The sequence below is a fragment of the Scyliorhinus torazame genome, chromosome 19 (assembly GCF_047496885.1).
Source record: "Scyliorhinus torazame isolate Kashiwa2021f chromosome 19, sScyTor2.1, whole genome shotgun sequence".
In the NCBI taxonomy this organism is placed as follows: domain Eukaryota; kingdom Metazoa; phylum Chordata; class Chondrichthyes; order Carcharhiniformes; family Scyliorhinidae; genus Scyliorhinus; species Scyliorhinus torazame.
In genome coordinates, this window is record NC_092725.1 from 64,917,983 (window position 1) to 64,938,030 (window position 20,048).

Below are 20,048 nucleotides of genomic sequence, written 5' to 3' on the forward strand. Positions count from 1 at the left end.
AGAATTCAACGTCAGGTGGCAGTCCCCTTGTGTGCGTCCACTTGTATGAGAGGCTTGCGAGCCTTTGCAACTCTTCTTCATAAGGCAGTTGAAGCAGCATCTTTGAATATTTTTAAGGGAGAGCTTGATACATTTTTGATTAACAATGGGGTGAAAGGATATCGGGGTAGGTGGGAATGTGAAATTGAGGCTACAATCAGGGCTGCCATGATCTCATTGAATGGAGGAGTAGGTTTGAAGGGCTGAGTGGCCTACTCCCGTTCCTAATTTTTAATGTCCTTGTGTATGCAACTCTTACTCTGTGATCATAGATTGCCAAGCTGCATGTCCCAACTGTGGCTTGGAAAAATCCCTTTTCGTATGTCGAGGTATGTAGAGTATGAGAAGTTTGTTGCTCCTGTTCAGTTATTTGAAATATCGATTCCTCAAGCCTTTGATATCATTTCTGGGGCGTCATTCTCCGCTGGCGGGAGTCTCCGTTCTGCCGGCACCGGGGGGTTTCCCGACGGCGTGGGGCTGCCCCACAATGGGAAACCCCATTGACCGGCCGGTGTTACGGAGACTCCCGCCGGCCGGTCGGGGCAGAAATGTGGCGGGGCGGGTAGGAGAATTTCGCTCCTGATCTTTGACCATTTGTTGCAGAAGGAATCATAGAATTTACAGTGCAGAACGGATGGAGTTGGAATTTGCATTTATACAGATGGACCTCAGTTTGACATCTCAGTCAAAAGACAGCAGCTCCTATCTCTCAGTAATGCACTGAAGTGGCAGCCTTGGTAATTGTGTTCAAATTCTGAAGTGGGATTTGAACCCACAACCTTCTGACTCGGAGGCAAGAGTTCTACCCTCTGAGCAGTAGATGAGACAAGTTAACATCATTGGTTTCTAAGGTGGGCAAGTTGACCTCCTCCTGGCTTTTGGCATGGAGGCAATATACAGGCCCCAGGATGGGCAGAGCCCACGGGTCGAGAATGGTGAACTCAGGCTCATGCCCGCCTCTCCTCTTGTGGAATTTTCCATCCCGGGAGAGATCCGTACTGTGTTCACTGGACGTTTGCTTCCATAACCAGTGAGCCGATCAGGTTACAGAGTATTTCCTTGACACTATAATCATATTGTTAAATATACCACAGCTATGTTTGGCTTTGTTGCTTAACTAATTGGATTCTGTTTGTTTTATTATATTCGAGGTGTCCTTATGGGGCCCACTAATTTTTATTGGTAATACTGGGGCAGCTCAGTGTCACCCATCGATAGTCCCAATCAAAACAGGCTAAAGTAGATTAGAGACCAAATATTCCAACAACATGTCAATACTTACGATCGACCACTGCAGTTGCTTTTGATTGTTTGGTTAGTAATGTGTCGATGTTTTTTCCCTTAGGTAGGGTTTGCATTGCGCAGTCACTGAAAATCCCTCGAGAGCCAAAACCAGGTGAATTTGATAAGATCATCAAACGCTTGCTGGAAACCCCCAATGCTCGTGGAATAATCATATTTGCAAACGAAGATGACATCAGGTGCGTATTACATTTTTTGTAAGTTGACTGTGTTTCATTCGGGCTTCTGGGAAACCTAAGTGCTCGTCAAATTGACGACAGTTTCTATTCTGATAAAGGCACGGTTAAGGATTTCAGCCAGAGTTTAGATCACAGAAATATTGCATATGAATAAAGCTGTTCCAAACAATGATTTGTAATGGCTGCGATTCCCTCTGAGGTGCGCAGGGAGTTCTAATGCAATTACACTTCAGGCTGCAGCCTTGGTCCTTTGGGAAATAGAACTGGTTTTCTGAAGCCTGCAAATGAAATAGATCAGAAACTAACCAGCGAGGTGGGAGAAAGTGACAAAGTGAACACGACAGTTGGAATGATTTAGATCAGATTAGATGACCAGTTCCTGTGGCACAAACTCAAGCTTCAAACAGGTGTCTCTGTTTCTTTTTAAGTATTGGGCTGTCAAAATGATTGGTTAAATGGGTTGTACTTTTGCCCTTTTAATGTCTGGGGGGTGGTGGCAGCGGGGGAAGGGGGGGGGGGGGTGAAAGAGCCAAACTGGTTGCTCTTAATTCTAAGCAAAAGCTGAAGTATCACGGTTTACCCCCCCTCCCTCCTCCCCGCTTTTATCCACAGCCGCTTACTGGAGGCCGCCAAGAGATCCAATCAGACGAAGCATTTCCTCTGGGTGGGCTCTGACAGCTGGGGTTCAAAGGTCGCGCCAGTACACCAGCAAGAAGAGGTCGCTGAAGGGGCCGTCACCATCCTCCCCAAGAGAGCCTCAATTGAAGGTAGGATCACCCGAAGGAGAGACATCCTCAGTGCTTATTTTTCTGTGTTCTGATTGAAATTCATAATAAAATGTGCATTAATGTCACAAGTAGGCTTACATTAACACTGCAATGAAGTTACTGTGAAAAGCCCCTAGTCGCCACATTCTGGCACCTGTTCGGGTGCACAGAGGGAGAATTCAGAATGTCCAATTCACCGAACAGCACATCTTTCGGGACTTGTGGGAGGAAACCGGAGCACCCGGAGGAAACCCACGCAGACACGGGGAGAACGTGCAGACTCTGCACAGTGACCCAAGCAGGGAATCGAACCCAGGTCCCTGGCCCTGTGAAGCAACTGTGCTAACCACTGTGCCACCGTAACGTGAGACCAAGCCGAGTGGAAAGTGCCAAACTCGGTAATATTCCCCCTCCAGAGGTGAAAAGATCGGAGTTGAGGGAAATTGGGTCCAGACCACCTTAATTTATTTACACTGCAGACTGTCACACGTTAGTTACACTGCCAGTGGTATAAAATTTTAGGACTTCAAAAAAAAAAATCTCACATGTTTCAAGCGCCGGGAGGAAAAGAAGGGGCAGTGCTGCCTACACCATCATTTTAACGACTTACATCACGGGTTGCGGATGGTTTGAAAAGTTTCAGGCGCTGCCCACTGTTTGACAGAGCTGACCATTTTGTTTCTTCCTCAGGTTTTGATCGGTACTTCAGAAGTCGTACGCTGGAGAACAACAGGAGGAATGTCTGGTTTGCCGAGTTTTGGGAGGAGAACTTCAACTGTAAATTAAGCTGGCACGGGAAGAGAAATAGCAAGATCAAGAAATGCACAGGTAATGAAGTTTATTTATTAAGAGCAAAATCTGTTTGGCACAGCAGGCTGTTTCTACTGATTTAGGTCACGCTGTTGCTGTGAAGCATTATTTACTGACGCCAATATTGACCAGTATAGGGCAGCACGATGGCGCAGTGTTGTAGCCCTGCTGCTTCACGGCGCCGAGGTCCCAGGTTCGATCCCGGCTCTGGGTCACTGTCCGTGTGGAGTTTGCACACTTTTCCCGTGTTTGCATGGGCTTCGCCCCCACAACCCAAAAGATGTGCAGGGTAGATGGATTGGCCACGCTAAATTGCCCTTTAATTGGAAAAAATGAATTGGGTACTCTAAATTTATTTAAAAAAATAAAATATTGACCAGAACGTTCAAAGTTCCTGGGCGGAATTCTCCGGTTGCCGACAGCGAAATTGCGTGAGGCGATCGGGTGGAGAATCACAGTTCCTGACCAAATCCGGGGTGGCTCCGCTTTCGCAATGCTCCGCCCCCTCCAAAGCAGACACTCTCCGAGTATGCCGCGCCACATATCGATGGCCTCAGGACATTGCCTGAGGCCCACCCCCTGATGCTCCGCACCCGACTGGCCGAGTTCCCGGCTGCTTCGGTCACGTGTGGTCTCATCCGTCGGGAACTCGGCTTGGCGGCTGCAGACTCAGTCCAGCGCCGCCACAGTCGGGGGAGGGTCGGCAGGGGGGATTTTATTAGGGGCTGAGGGCACTGTGAGAGGTGGTCCGGGGTGCGCGAGCCGGCAAAAGGAGGCGGCACTATTTCACGGGCGGGGTCCGTGAGCGGCGTCCGCCATGTAGCACGGCATGGCTGCTGCAGGCCTCCACTGTGCGCATGCACGGCCATGGACCCGGCAATTCTCCGGGCCGTATCGGCAGCTAGAGCCGGGTGCATAGCCCCGGAATCGGAAAATCCAGCCCCTTGTGTTTGCATTTTCCTCAGCTGTTGCATATTTGCTACACATTGACTGGGATTTTTCCAGCCCTCCCTGCGGGGGAGGCGACTGGCCAATGGCTGCGGGCCCGTCTTGTCCCGTCGAAATATATGCCATTTTTGTATGGCCCGTCTGCCCCGCCACTCGGGTACCCGCTGCAGAGGATGGAGTTGGGGGGGGGAGGGTCATCTTCAGTGGGAAGGGCTGGAAAGTCCCATCCATTGTCTTGTCGAGGGAGAGAATCTCTGAGGTGAGGAGTGAACCACTCACTGCACATTACCCCATTTTGAACCCTGTTGCTGTAGCCGCCATGTTGATATTGCTGGACCAGTTAAGTCCACGCATTAGATCAGTGCACATTGGTTAACTTAATTGACTCCTGCTTTGAGTTTGGTATAATTCGTAACTTGACGATATTCCGTTCTCTAAGTAATTTATAAAAAAATATAAACAATGGAAGTTTCAACACATGCCTCTGAGGCTTCAGTGAAAACAGAAGGAGTGGCCATTAGCTGAAGCAAAAACAAATGTAGTTATGGAAATGGACGTTTGCTGTAATCGGTTCAAGCTGTTTTCTAACATGGGTTCATATGCAAAGAAACGAGCTACTGTTGTGGCTGCTTTATTATCTCAATTGTTTCGTTTGCTGGCCTTAACAGCTTTCATGGTTTAAGCCTTTCAGACTTTAGATTGGAGCGAATGTCATAATGTAGCGAAACTCGAAATATGGGTCTTTGTGCTGCTCAGTGAAAGGAAATCTAATGGTCAACAGTTTTTCTTGATGGTGATCTGCAAAGAGGTTAGCGGCTCTTTTAAAAAATATTACACTTTTTTACCTTGGAGGGAGTGACCCGTGATGTTTTCAGAAAAAAGAAACATGTGCCGATTGAAAGGATGTCGCTAATGGAACTGGGTGGTTAAAAGTGGGGAAGATCGATTCATTGAATTGAGAGGCGGAACTTTACGGCTCCCTCACGATGCGGGTCGGTCTGTAAAATGCTGTTCAAAGGTCCATTGACTTTGGCGGAACTGGAAAATCCCACCATCGTGAAGAGCTGTAAAATTCAGGCCAGAGGATAATGTAGCACAGATGAGGAGAGCATTCGGCCTATTGTGCCTATGTTGGTTCTTTGGTTCAATTGTACAATTAGTTCTACTTCCCTGTCCTTCCCCTGTATACCTGGAAATGTTTCCCTTCAGATGTTCATCCAATTCTGTTTTGAAAGTAAATATTTATTCCGCTTCGAACAACTTTTCAGATCATAGCAATTTGCTGCATCAGTTTTTCCCCCTATATTGGGTGGGATTGTCCCCGACCCGGCGGGGCGGGCGGTCCCGGCGCCGAGGAGTGGTGTGAACCATGCCGACGTCGGGATGCCCGGAAGGTGTGGAATCCACCGCACCTTCAAGGGCTAGACCGGCGCCGGCGGGGTTGGCGCTGCGCCAACCGGCATGGAAGGGGCTTGGCACCACTCCGAAGGGCCTCCGCCGGCCGGTGCGTGTTGTCGCATGCGCGGGGGGGGGGGGGTCATCTCCGCACCGGACATGGCGGAGGTCCACAGCAGCCGGTGTGGAGGGAAAGAGTGCCCCCATGGCACAGGCCCGCCCGTGGATCGGTGGGCCCCGATCAAGGGCCAGGCCACCGTGGGGGCACCCCCCGGGGCCAGGTCCCCCACCCCTCCCGAGGACCCCGGAGGCCGCCCGCAGAACCAGGTCCTGCCGGTAAGTTCCAGGTCTAATTTACACCGGCGGGACCAGCCTAAAACGGTCGGTCCATCGCAGGCTGGAGAATTGCCGGGGCCGCCGACCGGCGCGGCACGATTCCTGCCCCGCCAAAACCCCGGCGCCTTAGAATTTGGCAGTCGGCGGGGGCGGGATTCGTGCCCCCCCCCCGATGATTCTCCGGCCCGGGGGGGGGTGGGTCGGAGAATCTCGCCCATTGTCTCTGATTCTTTTGCCAGGCACCTGAGCTCTGTGTTCTCTGATTACCCACGTTACTGACACTGGAAATAGCTTCTCCTTATTTCTCCTTATTTATTTTCTCAAAACCCTTCAAAATGTTGAGCATGCCCTCTGTTCTAAGGACTAAAACCTCATATTCTCCAGTCTGTCCACGTAAGTGAAGCCCCTTAACTGTGGTAGCAGTCTAGAAAATCTCTTCTGCACACTCTCAAGGTCTTGGCATTTTTCCCAAAGTCTGGCGCCCAGAGTTCAATACAACAGACCGGTGACAGGCCTAACCAATCGTTCAGCTTAACATCCTGCTTTTGTAATCTGTGCCTCTGTTAATAAAGCCTAGGATCCAATATGCATTTCTTTCAAACGGCTTTTCTCAATTTGAGCTTTAAAGAGCTACACCCCACATCTCTGTTCCTGCACGCCTTTTAAAATTGTAACATGTTTATATTGCACAAGTTGCTCATCAGAACCACTGACGTAGGCCTGGATTTTCATGGAATTGGAACAACTCTGGAACCATGTACAAAATGCAGGTCACACACTACACTCCTGATCTCGCTGGCCCCATTGCAGGGGTAGGCATCACCCAGCACACCCTCAATTTTGGTGGGGCTGGGCCAGCTTTTCATAGATTATAGAATTTACAGTGCAGAAGGAGGCCATTTGGCCCATCAAGTCTGCACCAGCCCTTGGAAAGAGGACCCCACATAAGCCCACACCTCCCCCCTATCCCCAGAACCCAGTAACCCCAGCTAACCTTTTTAGACACTAAGGGCAATTTAGCATGGCCAATCCACCTATACTGCACATTGCTGGACTATGGGAGGAAACCGGAGCGCCCGAGGAAACCCACGCAGACACGGGGAGAACGTACAGACTCCCCACAGACAGTGACCCAAGCAGGGAATCGAACCTGGGACCCTGGAGCTGTGAAGCAACAGCGCTAACCACGGTGCTACCGTGATGCCCTAAAAAAAGAAAACAACATTCTGTGACCCATGGTTCGTGGCTCTCTGGGAAGTCATGAACCAGAGTCTGGATTTGGAAACCTTTTGAGAGGTATCTTCAAAAGATAATGGCCGGGATTCTCCGACCCGGCGGCGGGTCGGAGAATCCCTGGGGGCAGCGAGAATCGCGCCCCGAGGCCGGCTTCCTCATTCTCTGGCGCCGATTCTCGGGCGCCCGCAGATTTGCAGGGGCAAAATGTTTCCCACACATGCGCAGGTTGGCGCGGCCTAACTGCACACGCGTGGGTTGACGCGGCGCCCATTTGGCACCGGGAAAGGAGGCTGGAACGGCGTGAACCGCTCCAGCGCCATGCTGGCCCCTTGTGGGGGCCAGAATCGGTCTTCCCCGTGCCCGTTTCGCGCCATCGTGAAAAGCGACGCGTTCACGCCGGCGTGAACACTTGGGCTCCATTTGGTAGAATCATCCCCTATATTTCAAAGATTTAGGGTGGACCATTAAAACAGGGAAAGTGCTCATTAAGAGCTGCTTTAAATCAGGGGCTGAGCTTAACTGTGTCATCAGTTTCCCAAGCTTCCTGTAACTCGGCCACACTCGAGGCCTTCCGTGCTCGATGGGCACCGCAGGGGTTGGATTGCTTCATCGACCCCAGTTTTCACATTTTGATTTACTGTTTTGAAGGTTCCGTTCCTCTTTGTTCTTTTTGGGCTGTACTCCATTTGTTTTTCAGAGCGGCCTCTTTTAATTTATACTTCAGTTAATTTCTCTTCTCCTAATTAGTTGATGGCCTTAAAATATATTCTGAAAGTTGGCAGGGAAATCGAGGTGAGAGGGCATTGGGTTTTGACAGGGCTAAACAGGCAATATATGCTTTAAGTGCTGAAAGCTCAGGGGCGGGATTCTCCCCTACCCAGCGGGGCAGGGGATCCCGGCGTGACGGAGTGGCGTGAACCACTCCGGCGTCGGGCCGCCCCAAAGGTACTGAATCCTCCGCACCTTCAGGGGCTAGGCCGGCTCTGGAGTGGTTTGCGCCGTGCCGGCCGGTGGGTAAGGGGCTTGGCACCGAAGGGCCTCCGCCGGTTGGCGGGAGTTGGCACATGCGCGGGAGCGCCAGTGTCATCCCAGCGCATGAGCGGGGGGAGGTCTCCGCGTCGGCCATCGCGGAGGAATAGCAGCCGACGCGGAGGAATAGAGTGCCCCCACGGCACAGGTCCGGCCACGGATCGGTGGGCCCAATCGCGGGCCAGGCCACCGTGGGCGCACCTCCCAGGGCCAGATACCCCTGCACCCACCCGAGGACCCCGGAGGCCACCCGCGCCGCCAGGTCCCGCCGGTAAGGACCTACTCTAATTTACGCCGGCGGGTCCGGCAAAAAACGGATGGCCACTCGCCCCATTCGGGCCGGAGAATCGCTGGGGGGAGGCCGCCGACCGGCGCGATTCCCGCCACCGGAGAATTCGGCAGCCGGCGGGTGCGGGATTCACGCCGTCCCCCGGCGATCCTCTGACCTGGTGGGGGGTCGGAGAATCCCGCCCCTGATTTGCTTTTGTGATTAGGTGAAAGGCTTTTCTTTACGGGGCTTGACCAGAGAATGGACATTCACTACTTTTGGGAGTGATTCCTAATACTGTCTAGTCCTTTTCTACTACTTTGGAGTTTATTCCCATTGTCCAGCACTTTCCAATTGCCAACTTAAAGAGCAGTATGGAAGCCACTTACGAAGCCGAACCTTGGACCTCAGATGAAGAACAAGATGAGCAGCAGCACTGGGAACAGCGGCAGTCTCCTTAACAGCCTGGCACACCACAGGAGAGCAGGGAGGAGGTTGCATGACCAAATATCCCCCAAATGAGATTTGCAGGCGGAGGGTAGGCATCCTGGACATGACTCAGCCAGCAGTGCCTCAGGAGACTCCGAAGACAGAATGAGGATTTAGTAAAACAAAAAGACCAATAAATTAAAGATAAAGAGAGAATAACAGCCCCTGGTGGGGCAATGTAACTAAAATAAGATGTCAAAGGAAACTTAACTAACTCAACCAAAATGTCATTTTCGGGGTTGATTCTGTCATTATTGAGCTCATCATTCTAGTTCACTGGCTGTGAGTTTCCGTGGCCGTGTGACATTTAATTCTGCTATCAGATAGCTGTGGTACTGTTGAGCTCGTGTTGGAGTGAAATGCATGCTCTAAATTTGGTAATTAAGCATAGCTCTTCCCAATGTGAAGATTAGAGAATCAGTGTATGAGAGTTCACCGTGGGTGTCTGGGAGGAACTGGCGTCTTGGAATAAACCTGGGGCGAGATTCTTCAACCCCCCGCCGGGTCGGGGAATCGCCGGGGGCTGGCGTGAATCCTGCCCCCGCCGGTTGCCGAATTCTCCGGCACCCGAGATTCGGCGGGGCGGGAATCGCACCGCGCCGGTTGGCGGGCCCCCACCCCCGCGATTCTCCGGCCCGGATGGGCCGCAGCCCCGCTGCTAGAATGCCTGTCCCGCCGGCGTGGATTAAACCACCTACCTTACCGGCGGGACAAGGTGGCGCGGGCGGGCTCCGGGGTCCTGGGGGGGGGCGCGGGGCGATCTGGCCCCAGGGGGTGCCCCCATGGGGGCGATCGGGGCCCACCGATCCGCGGGCGGGCCTGTGTCGTGGGGGCACTCTTTTCCTTCTGCCTTCGCCATGGTCTCCACCATGGCGGAGGCGGAAGAGACTCCCTCCACAGCACATGTGCGGGGATGCCGTGAGTGGCCGCTAACGCTCCCGCGCATGCGCCGCCCGGCAATGTCATTTCCACGCCAGCTGGCGGGGCACTTCCGCCAGCTGGCAGGGCAGAAATCAGTCCGGCGCGGGCCTAGCCCCTCAAGGTTGGGGCTCGGCCCCCCAAGGTGCGGAGGATTCCGCACCTTTGGGGCAGCGCGATGCCCGACTGATTTGCGCCGTTTTTGGCACCGGCCGGCGGACATCGCGCCGATACCGGAGAATTGCGCCCCTGATTCCAGGCACTGGCCGGCTTCAGAATCATTCTTCCTCAACATACAATTATTGGAACTGTCAAGCTGGGAGGCCCTCATCTTTCCATCTCCAATGTTCCCATAACAAGGAACTTCAGTGATCGGGATAGATTGGAGAAGCAGGGACTTTTCCTCTTTCCAAAGAGAATATTAAGAGTAAGTTTGATAGAGGTGTTGAAAATCATGATGTTTATGCACAGAATAGATCGGGAGAGACTCTTTCCATTGGCGGAAGGATCCAGAAACAGAGGATACCAATTTAAGGTGATTGGCAAAAATAAAAGTGAAGGTGGCATGAGGAAAGTCGTTTGTTACAGTGGTTTAATCTGGAATGCACTATCTGAAAGTGTGGTGGAGCCAGGTCCAACAGGCCTTCAAAAGAGGGTTGGATGGTTATCTGAAGAGAAACTATTTGGAGGGCTGTGTGGAAAACGCAGGTGAGTGTGTTTTAGGTGTTGCTCTTGCAGAGAGCCAGCACAGAGAGGACTGGCTGAATGGCCTCCTTCTGTGCTATAGCCTTCCTATGATTCCATGAGAAGGCACTGCCAAATGAACTGCTGAAACTTCTGGGTTCCCCACTTGCGGTCAGCCTCCCCACCACCTCTCTCTCTCTCTCTCTCTCTCTCTCTCCCCCCCCCCACTCTGAGCGGGATAGAAAGTTAAAACCCAACCACTATTTCGAGGTTATACTGAAGGATATGGGGCAGGGAATGGGTGGAGGGGGAGGAAGGTCTTTTACCAACCAATTAATTTACACTCTCTTCTTCTACTAGCCATCTCACAAGATAAATAAATGTGAGGAAAGCTGTCCCATCTTTGTTCAACAGACCAAAATTGCCCTGCAGTTTCCTTGCCATTGCATCCAATGGTTTCTTAAATTGATTTGGGACAGAATCAGGGAATGCTGGAGATACTCGACAAGCCTTGTCGTATCTGTGGAGGGAGATATAGGTTAATGTTTCAGGTCAATGAGTCATCAGAAGCAAATGAGACTATAAGACACAGGAATAGAAGCAGACCATTTGGTCCATCGCGTCTACTCCACTATTCAATGAGATTGTGGCTGATCTGATATGATGATCCTGAACTCCATTTTCCCACCTTATCCCCATGACCCTTGATTCCCTCACTGATGAAAACTTTGCCTATCTCTGTCTTGAACATACTTAATGACCGAACCTCTACAGTCCGCAGTAAAGAATTCCAATGATTCACTGCCCTCTGGGCAAAGAGATTCCTCCTCATCTCAGTCTGAAATGGGTGACCCCTTACTCTTAGATGATGCCCTCTAGTCCTAGACGCTCCCACAAGAGGAAACCCGGCCCCTGAAAATCCTTTATGTCCCATAAAGGTCAATTCTCATTCTACTAAACTCCAATGAGTACAGGCCCCACCTACTCAACATCTCAGAAGAAAAGCCCTCCATACCCAGGCTCAATCCAATGAAGCTTCTTTGGACTGCTTCCAATGAAGTATATCTTTCCTCAGATAAGGGGACCAAAACTGTTCACAGTATTACAAGTGTGGACAAACTAATGCCTCGTATAGCTTTCGCAAAACTTCCCTCTTTTTATACTCCACCCCCTTTGAAATAAAGGCCAACATTCCACTTGCCTTCCCCGTTACCTGCTCAACTAGCTTTTTGTGATTTATGCACAAGTTCCCCACATCACTGCGATGATGCTTTTTGCAGCCTTTCACCGTTTAGATGATTTGGCTTTGACTAACCTATTTGGCAATCGGAGTGGCACGGTGGCACAGTGGTTAGCAATGCTGCCTCACAGCTCCAGGGTTCCGGGTTCAATTCCAGCCTCGGGTGACTGTCTGTGAGGAATCTGCACTTTCTCCCCTTATCTGCGTGGGTTTCCTCCGGGTGCTCCGGTTTCCTCCCACAGTCCAAAGATGTGCAGGTTCGGTGGATTGGCCATGATAAATTGCCCCTTATTGTCCAAAAGGTTAGTGGGGGTTACTGGGTTACTGAGATAGGGTGGAGGCATGGGCTTAATTAGGGTGCTCTTTCCAAGGGCCACTGCTGACTCGATGGGCTGAATGGCCTCCTCCTGCTCTGTAAATTCTATGATAATTTATTCCATTTTCCATGTGGATCCCTGTTGCTGATTGCAATCTGAAATTTCCTTTTCATCAGTTTTAAACTCAGTGCCTTTGTCCGAGAGTTGCAGCTTAATTAGTTTAATTAGACGCTGTTCTTTCATCACCACAGGATGGTTCATTAAATGCCTCTTTTCATGAACGAAAACCTCAATGTTCTTGGTCTTCCCTTGTAAGCACCTCATGGCTCTCCTCTAACTTGTTTCCAACTGATCATACTTCAAGTAAAACAGTTCTAATTTTCTTGACTGAACCAAGTTCGCTGATGGCTGACAAGACAGATAAGTAACTTGAGATAACTATGCTGCACCCTTGAGCACTTTTAAATGTGCCCTGCAACTTAATGAATCTAATTGGCATGATTATGTCTAGGAGACAGGATAGCCAACCGCACTATTTTATCCCCCCTGGTGAAATTCATTAAGACTGTAGAGTCACAGTATCGAAGCAATTTATGACACAGAAGGCAGCCGTTCAGTCCATCATGTCTATGCTGGCTAATAAGAGTTATCCATCCTAATTCTACTTGGCCCATAGTCTTGGAATTAGGGTATCACAAGTCCATATATTTAGCATTGCATTAAATGCAGTGAGGGTTTTCATCTCTACTACCCTATCAGGCAGTGAGTTTCAGATCCTCACCATCCTCTGGGTAAAATAATTTCTCCTCTAATCTTTCTGTCAATTGACTTCAAGACTGTGACCCTTGATTACTGACCTCTGTTAAAGGGAATAAGTCCTTCCTATCTTCTCTCTATGGGTCCTCCATATCTTATACATCTCAATTAAACCTCCCCTCAGCCTTCTCTGTTCCTAATATAGCAATCCCAGCCCAACAGTCTTTCCTCATAGCTAAAGTTCTACATTCCTGACACCATTAACATAAATGGCCTCTCCACTCTTTAAAAAAGAAAATTCCAATTAAGGGGCAATTTAGCATGGCCAATCCACCTACCCTACACATCTTTGAGTTGTGGGAGTGAGATCGATGCAGACACGGGAAGAATGTGCAAATTCCACACCGACAGTGACCTCTGTACGCTCTCTCACGTGATCACATCCTTCCAGTAGAGTGGTGATTGGAAATGCACATAGTACTGCAGCTGTGGTCCAACTGGTATTTTATCCAGTTCTTGCATAACCTCCCTGGTTTTATTGTCTAATAAGGGAAAGTATCTCCTAGGCCCTCTTAACTTATTTAATTATCCTGGTACCTTGAGGAATCAATGATCATGCACTTCAAGATCCCTCTGTTCCTCTACATAATAATAATAATAATGGGCGGGATTCTCTGGTACCCGGCGGGCAGCCGTACTGGCACCAAAAAGTGGTGTGAACCACTCGAGCGTCTGGCCTCCCGGAAGGTGCGGAATCCTCCGCACCTTCGGGGGCTAGGCCGGCACTGGAGTGATTGGCACCATGCCAACTGGCGCCGAAGGGCCTCCGCTGGCCAGCGTGAGCTGGTGCATGCGCAGGAGCGCCAGCGTGTTCCCAGAACCGCTGGCGTGATTCTTGCACATGCGCAGTGGGTTTCTTCTCCGTGCCGGTCATGGCGGAGCTTTACAGCGGTCGGCATGGAGGGAAAGAGTGCCCTCATGGCACAGGTCTGCCTGCAGATCGGTGGGCCGTGATCGCGGGCCAGGATACCGTGGGGGCCCCCCGGGGCAGATCCCCCCCCCCGAGGACTCCGCAGCCTGCCCGCAGAGCCAGGTCACACCGGTACAAACCTTGTGTAATTTATGCCTGCGGGACTGGCCGAAAATGGGCAGCCGCCCGGCCCATCGCGGAGCAGAGAATCGTTGGGGGGGTGGGGGGGGGGGGGGGTGCTGTCAATGGCCCCCGACCGGCGCAGCGCGATTCCCGCACAATGTGTTTCAGTATCTTACATTTATTGTCGATTCCCCTGCCTTCTGTGGCCTCCCCAAATGCATTCCTTTATTCCATTCTCCGGATGGAATTACATTTGTCACTTTTTTCCCACCCGTCCAGTCCATTGATAAATTGTTGCTGTTTTTCAAATTTCTTCCCCACTATCATTGCCTCATTTGCAAACTTCTTAATTATGCCATCTACTTTCAATTATACATCACTGACATGTACCCACAGATAGCATTGGACCCAGTACAATGCCCAGTATGACCCCAGTGGAAACAGCTGATCAGTCACAACAATACCCAATGACCACTTTGCTTCCTGCCATTGTCGATTTTGGATTGAATTTGGCTCTTACCTTTCTAACCAGTCTCCCGTGTGGGGACTCCATCAAAAACCATGTTAAAATTCTCCAATGTGTGTCCTCTATATCGAAGAGACCAAACATAGACTGGGGTGATCGCTTTGCGGAGCACCTTCGGTCTGTGCACATTCAGGACCCTGACTTTACCCATTGCTTGCTCTTTTAACACAAGACCCTGTTCACATGCCCACATGTCTGCCCTTGGCCTGCTACACTGTTCCACTGAAGCTCAACGTAAACTGGAGGTTCAGATGTCATCTTCGGGCTTGGCACGCTACAGCCTTCCGGTCTCAACATCGAATTCAACAACTTCAGATGATTAGATTTCATTTTAACTGTCTTTTACCTTTTATTTCTTTCTTATCTCTCTTTATATATATTACCCCCACTCTTTCCTGCTTTCCTTAAATTTTCTCCCCTTTGTTTCCTCCTTCCCCTCCCTTTTTCTAATTTTACCTCTCTCCCACCCATGTCCCCCCTCCCCCCACATCTACACCTGTCACAGTTTACAAATTTTAGTTTCTCTGCTGTTTGGCCTTTCACACCTTTTATTCCCTCTGGGGTCTGCCATTAGCACTCTTTTCCCTTGTTTTTTGTGGCTATGACTCATCTTTCATTCCCTCACCCTACAGTGTAAATATCTCCCACTTTCTATGCCTTTTAGCTTTGACAAAGAGTCATCTGGACGCAAAACGTTAGCTCTTTTCTCCCCTTACAGATGCTGCCAGACCTGCTGATATTTTGCAGCATTTTCTCTTTTGGTTTCAGACTCCAGCACCGGCAGTAATTTGCTTTTCTCCTTTGGGTTTAAAATTCAATCAAATGTCCTCTCCTCAGAGATCCTCCTTGTTAATTCCTCAAAAAAAGTCTAATCAAATTGGTCAGGCATAACTTTCCATTAACAAACCTATGCTGACTGTTCTTGAATAATCCATGTTTTTCTGAATGAAAATACTTCCCTCATTATTTTTTAATATTTAATTTGCCCACCACCAAAGTTAGGGGCTACCTGGTCGATAATCTCTCTGCCTATCCCTTTCTACCCATTTAAATAACGGTTCAACATTGCCAATAGACTGGACACCTGTAGCCAGAGAAGATTATTAACTAATGGTCAGTGCTCACTTATTTCCTAATTTGTTTCTTCTAACTGCCTGGGCTACATTTCACCCACGTCTGGTGATTCATCTACTTTCAAAGATGCTAAATCCCCAAAAGGTTCCTCTCTCACTAATACTTCACACACCCTCTCCTTAAATCAAATGTTTGGATTTCCTCCATCTTTTGTAAAGACCGGTGCAGAGTATTCATTAAGAATTATGCCCACGTAGAATTTAGAGTGCAGAAGGAGGCCATTCGGCCCATTGAGTCTGCACCGACCCTAAGAAAGAGCATATCTTCTGCCTCCTCGCACAAGTGACCTTTATTTGTCTCTAACTGGCTCTATCCTTTCCACCGTTATGCTGTTCTCTTTATGTATTTTCAAATCATCTTGGGGCTATCCTTTACTTGCCAAAATGTTTTCATGCCCTCTCTAATCACCTTTTTAATTTTACTCCTGCATGTTCTATACTTTTCTTGGTTTAACTGAAGTATTGAACTCTTGGTATCTAACACAAGCTTCCCTTTTTCGCCTCTGCCTATCCTGTAGGCTGCTATACATCCAGAAGGCTTCAGATGTGAGAGTTCCGGTTTCTCTAGAAATATATTGCCATATGATACAAAGGTGGGTGAGGAGGATGCAGAGATGCTTCAGTGGGATTTGGACAGGCTGAGAGTGTGGGCATATGCATTACAGAGGCAGTATAATGTGGATAAATGTGAGGTTATCTGCTTCGGTCGCAAAAATTGGAAGGCAGATTATTATTTGAATGAATGTAAATTGAGAGAGGTGGAAACTGAGTGAGACTTTGTTTACACATGCATCAGTCGCTGAAAGTAAGCGCGCAGGTACAACAGGCAGTAAAGAAGGCAAATGGTATGTCGGCCTTCATAGCGAGAGGATTTAAATACAGAAATAGAGATGTTTTACCGCAATTGTGTAGGGCATTGGTGAGGCCACACTTGGAGTATTGTGCGCAGTTTCGGTGTCTTTATCTGAGGAAGGATGTTCTTGCTATGGAGGGAGTGCAGCAAAGGTTTACCAGGCTGATTCCTGGGAGGCGGGCCTGTCATATGAGGAGAGACTAAGTTGGTTAGGATTATATACATTGGAGTTTAGAAGAGTGAGAGGGGATCTCATAGAAACTTATACAATTCTAACAGGATTAGACATGGTAGATTCAGAAAGAATGTCCCCAATGCGATGGTGGGAGAGTCCAGAACGGGCCGGGTCGGAGAATTGCCGGGAGCTGGCGTGAATCCCACCCCCGCCGGTTGCCGAATTATCCGGCACCGGAGATTCGGCGGGGGCGGGAATTGCACTGCGCCGGTTGGCGCCCCCCCCCCCCCCCGGTGATTCTCCGGCCCGGATGGGTGAAGTCCCGCTGCTAGAATGCCTGTCCCGCCGGCGTGGATTAAACCACCTCTCTTACCGGCGGGACAAGGCGGCGCGTGCGGGCTCCGGGGTCCTGGGGGGAGCCCACCCATCCGCGGGCGGGCCTGTGCCGTGGGGCACTCTTTTCCTTCCTCCTTCGCCATGGTCTCCACCATGGCGGAGGTGGAAGAGACCCCCTCCACTTCGCATGCGCGGGGATGCCGTGAGCGGCCGCTAACGCTCCCACGCATGCGTGGCCCGGAGATGTCATTTCCGCGCCAGCTGTCGGGGCACCAAAGGCCTTTCCCGCCAGCTGGCGGGGCGGAAATCAGTCCGGCACGGGCCTAGCCCCTCAAGGTTAGGGCTTGGCCGCTCAAGATGCGGAGGATTCCGCACCTTTGGGGCGGCGCAATGCCGGATTGATTTGCGCCGTTTTTGGCGCCGGTCGGTGGACATCGCGCCGATACCGGAGAATTTCGCCCGGGGCGGGATTCTCCGACCCCCCCGCCGGGTCGGAGAATCGCCGGGGACTGGCGTGAATCCCGCCCCCGCCGTATCCCGAATTCTCCGCCACCAGAGATTTGGCGGGGGCGGGAATCGCATCCCGCCGGTCGGCAGGCCCACCCCCGGCGATTCTCCGGCCCGCAATGGGCCGCAATCCTGCCGCTGTCAACCATCTCCCGCCGGCGTGGATTAAACCACCTACCTTACCGACGGGAGCAGGCGGTGCGGGCAGGCTCCGGGGTCCTGGGGGGGTTGCGGGGTGATCTGGCCTGGCCTGTGCCAGACCCCCTCCCCTGCACATGTGCGGGGATGACATCAGCAGCTGCTGACGCTCCCGCGTATGCGTGGACTTACGCAGGCCGGCAAAGTTCCTTCGGCCCTGTCTGGCGTGGCGCCAAAAGCCTTCACGCCAGCCGGTGGAGCGGAAACCACTCCGGTGCGGGCCTAGCCCCTCAAGGTGAGGGCTTGGCCCCTAAAGGTGCAGAAGTCTGACGGCACGAACCGGGCCCAAGTACGACCGATTCAGTCCCCCACAGGGGGCCAGCACGGCGCTGGAACGGTTCCCGCTGCTCCAGCCTCCTTTTCCGGTGCCAAATGGGCGCCGTGCCAACTCGCTCATGCGGGCCGTGCCAACCTGCGCATGTGCGGGGGACTTCTTTAGCGTGCCGGCCCCAACTCAACATGGCGTTGGTGTTCAGGGGCCGGCCGCGCCAGAAAATAGGCCCGGGGGGGGGGAGGCCCGCCCGCCGATCGGTGGGCCCCAATCGTGGGCCAGACCGCATCGGAGGCCCCCCCGGTGAAGGAGCCCCCCCTCTACCCTCCACAGGCCGCCCACCCCGACCGTTCGCGCAGAGTTTCCGCCGGCAGCGACCAGGGGTGAACGGCGCCGGAGGGACTCTGTCAGATCCGCGCCAAACGAGCCGGTGCAAATGGCGCCGATCCTCTGCACCTCGTAGAAACGCGCGCTGGCATCGGGGCGTCGTGGCGCAGTTGCGGCGATTCTCCGGCCCGGCGCGGGGCTCGGAGAATCGCCCCCCTAAAGTCCACTAATGCCAAACACTGCCACCTACAGCAGCAGACTCTGCTGCTACATGCACCCAAGATGCTGTTTACAAGGCATTTTTTCCCCCACATTTGTGCCACCGCCACATACCTGGCATTACTCACTCCCAATGTTTTTTCCCAAGTGAGAGTGAAACATGGATTGGGGCAACGAAAAATGATGGTCTATTGCCTTTTTGAGAAGCTCAAAAGTGTCTTTTTGCTTCAACAGAGCGGGCGGGGGTTCTGATTCCGACTCCCGCTCGCCTTCTATATTATTGGATACTAGTGGGATGATGTTGGATTGCCGACTCAATGTCATCATGTAAAATCCAGTCCATAATTACTGATTACTGGATTGTTTGTAAATCTGCTGTTGCGTGATATAAATCAAATGCACCCTGAGTGAAAATATTCCTTCACAATTGTATGTTTTGCATCTGGGTTTTTTGTTTGCTTTTTGTAACATTTGTATTCATAAGAGAGATTTGTGCTGCTGGCTATTTTAGCAATAGACTGATTTTTTATGGATGAAGAATCATTGCCAGAATAGTCCTGGCTCTTAAATGTATACATGCAAGTCATGTAACAGGATTATTGATGAAGCAGAAGTTTCATCTGTATTCTGGGTCATGGTCTGAGGTCCATTTTGCAAATTTTTTACTGCTTTGTGAGGGATACATTATGTGGTAGATCCCTAAAGAGTCATTCTGAGGATAACAAATGTTTAAGGAGGAATCTGACGTGTGTGATGGTCTTTGCTCTATTTATAAACAGTGATGTCCGTGGATGCTATCTCACCGATGGTGTTCAATTCTGCAATAGATTCGAGACATACCATCAAAATTATGCATATTCCCACACTGAAAAAAATGCTAATTCCACCATTTTGATAAATATTGACTGTTACATCTGATGATCTTGAGAAATGCAAGCATGGAGTTTGGGCATTATTAATAATAATAACCTTTTATTGTCACAAGTATGAAGTTACTGTGAAAAGCCCCTAGTCGCCACATTCCGGCGCCTGTTCGGGTAAGCTGGTAAGCTGGTACCCGCGCTGCTGGCCTTGTTCTGCATCACAAACCAGCTGTCTAGCCCTTATTGTCTCAGAGCTGAAGTATCACTCCTCTTGTCATTGCCTCAGCACAATTAGACATTTGCCATCGTGAAGACAGAACATGAAACAATCCAGACCTCAGACTCTCCCTTCATTGATATTTCCACACCCAATGCCTTTATGCCTAATCTATGGCTCTGGTCCGTGGAGGTTGCCCATGTTTGTTGTCGGTAGGGAGAGCGGTTCTGTGTTTTAGTGCCATTTAAAAACGGCGCCCCGATCTCTGGAAAGCAGTGTTGACGGTGTGTGGCGCGCCTCCAGCATTTTCTTTTCTATGTGTTGGAGAACATGGTGAGAAAACCCATCTGTACAGCTGGCGGGCCGCAAACTGCTTCTCCCGCTCCCGGAGCCAGCACTTAGAAAAGAAACCAGAAAATTCCGTCCTAGATGTCGTACTGTTTCAGCTAATAAATGTTTTATAAAGACAGGACTGCTGTGTCATTATTAAACCGTACTAATCATTAAAGGGACACATATTTAACTCTTCACATCATGATGCTCTGAAGGGGACAGTATCGGATTGCTTTTAATTAAGCAATAAATTAGTTTGCGTTGAATGTTTTTGGCTTTGGTTG

The 20,048-nt window shown here is 50.6% G+C and overlaps 1 protein-coding gene across 2 annotated transcripts in view; it reads left to right on the plus strand.

Moving 5' to 3' along the window:
- LOC140396179 (metabotropic glutamate receptor 8) overlaps nucleotides 1-20,048 on the plus strand; it is a 707,540-nt gene that overhangs the window by 465,983 nt on the left and 221,509 nt on the right. For both annotated transcript variants that reach the window (XM_072484442.1, XM_072484443.1), the window contains 3 exons: nucleotides 1,385-1,520; nucleotides 2,133-2,287; nucleotides 2,978-3,115. In XM_072484442.1, coding sequence (XP_072340543.1) covers nucleotides 1,385-1,520; nucleotides 2,133-2,287; nucleotides 2,978-3,115 — 429 coding nt within the window. The remainder of the gene's footprint in view (nucleotides 1-1,384; nucleotides 1,521-2,132; nucleotides 2,288-2,977; nucleotides 3,116-20,048) is intronic.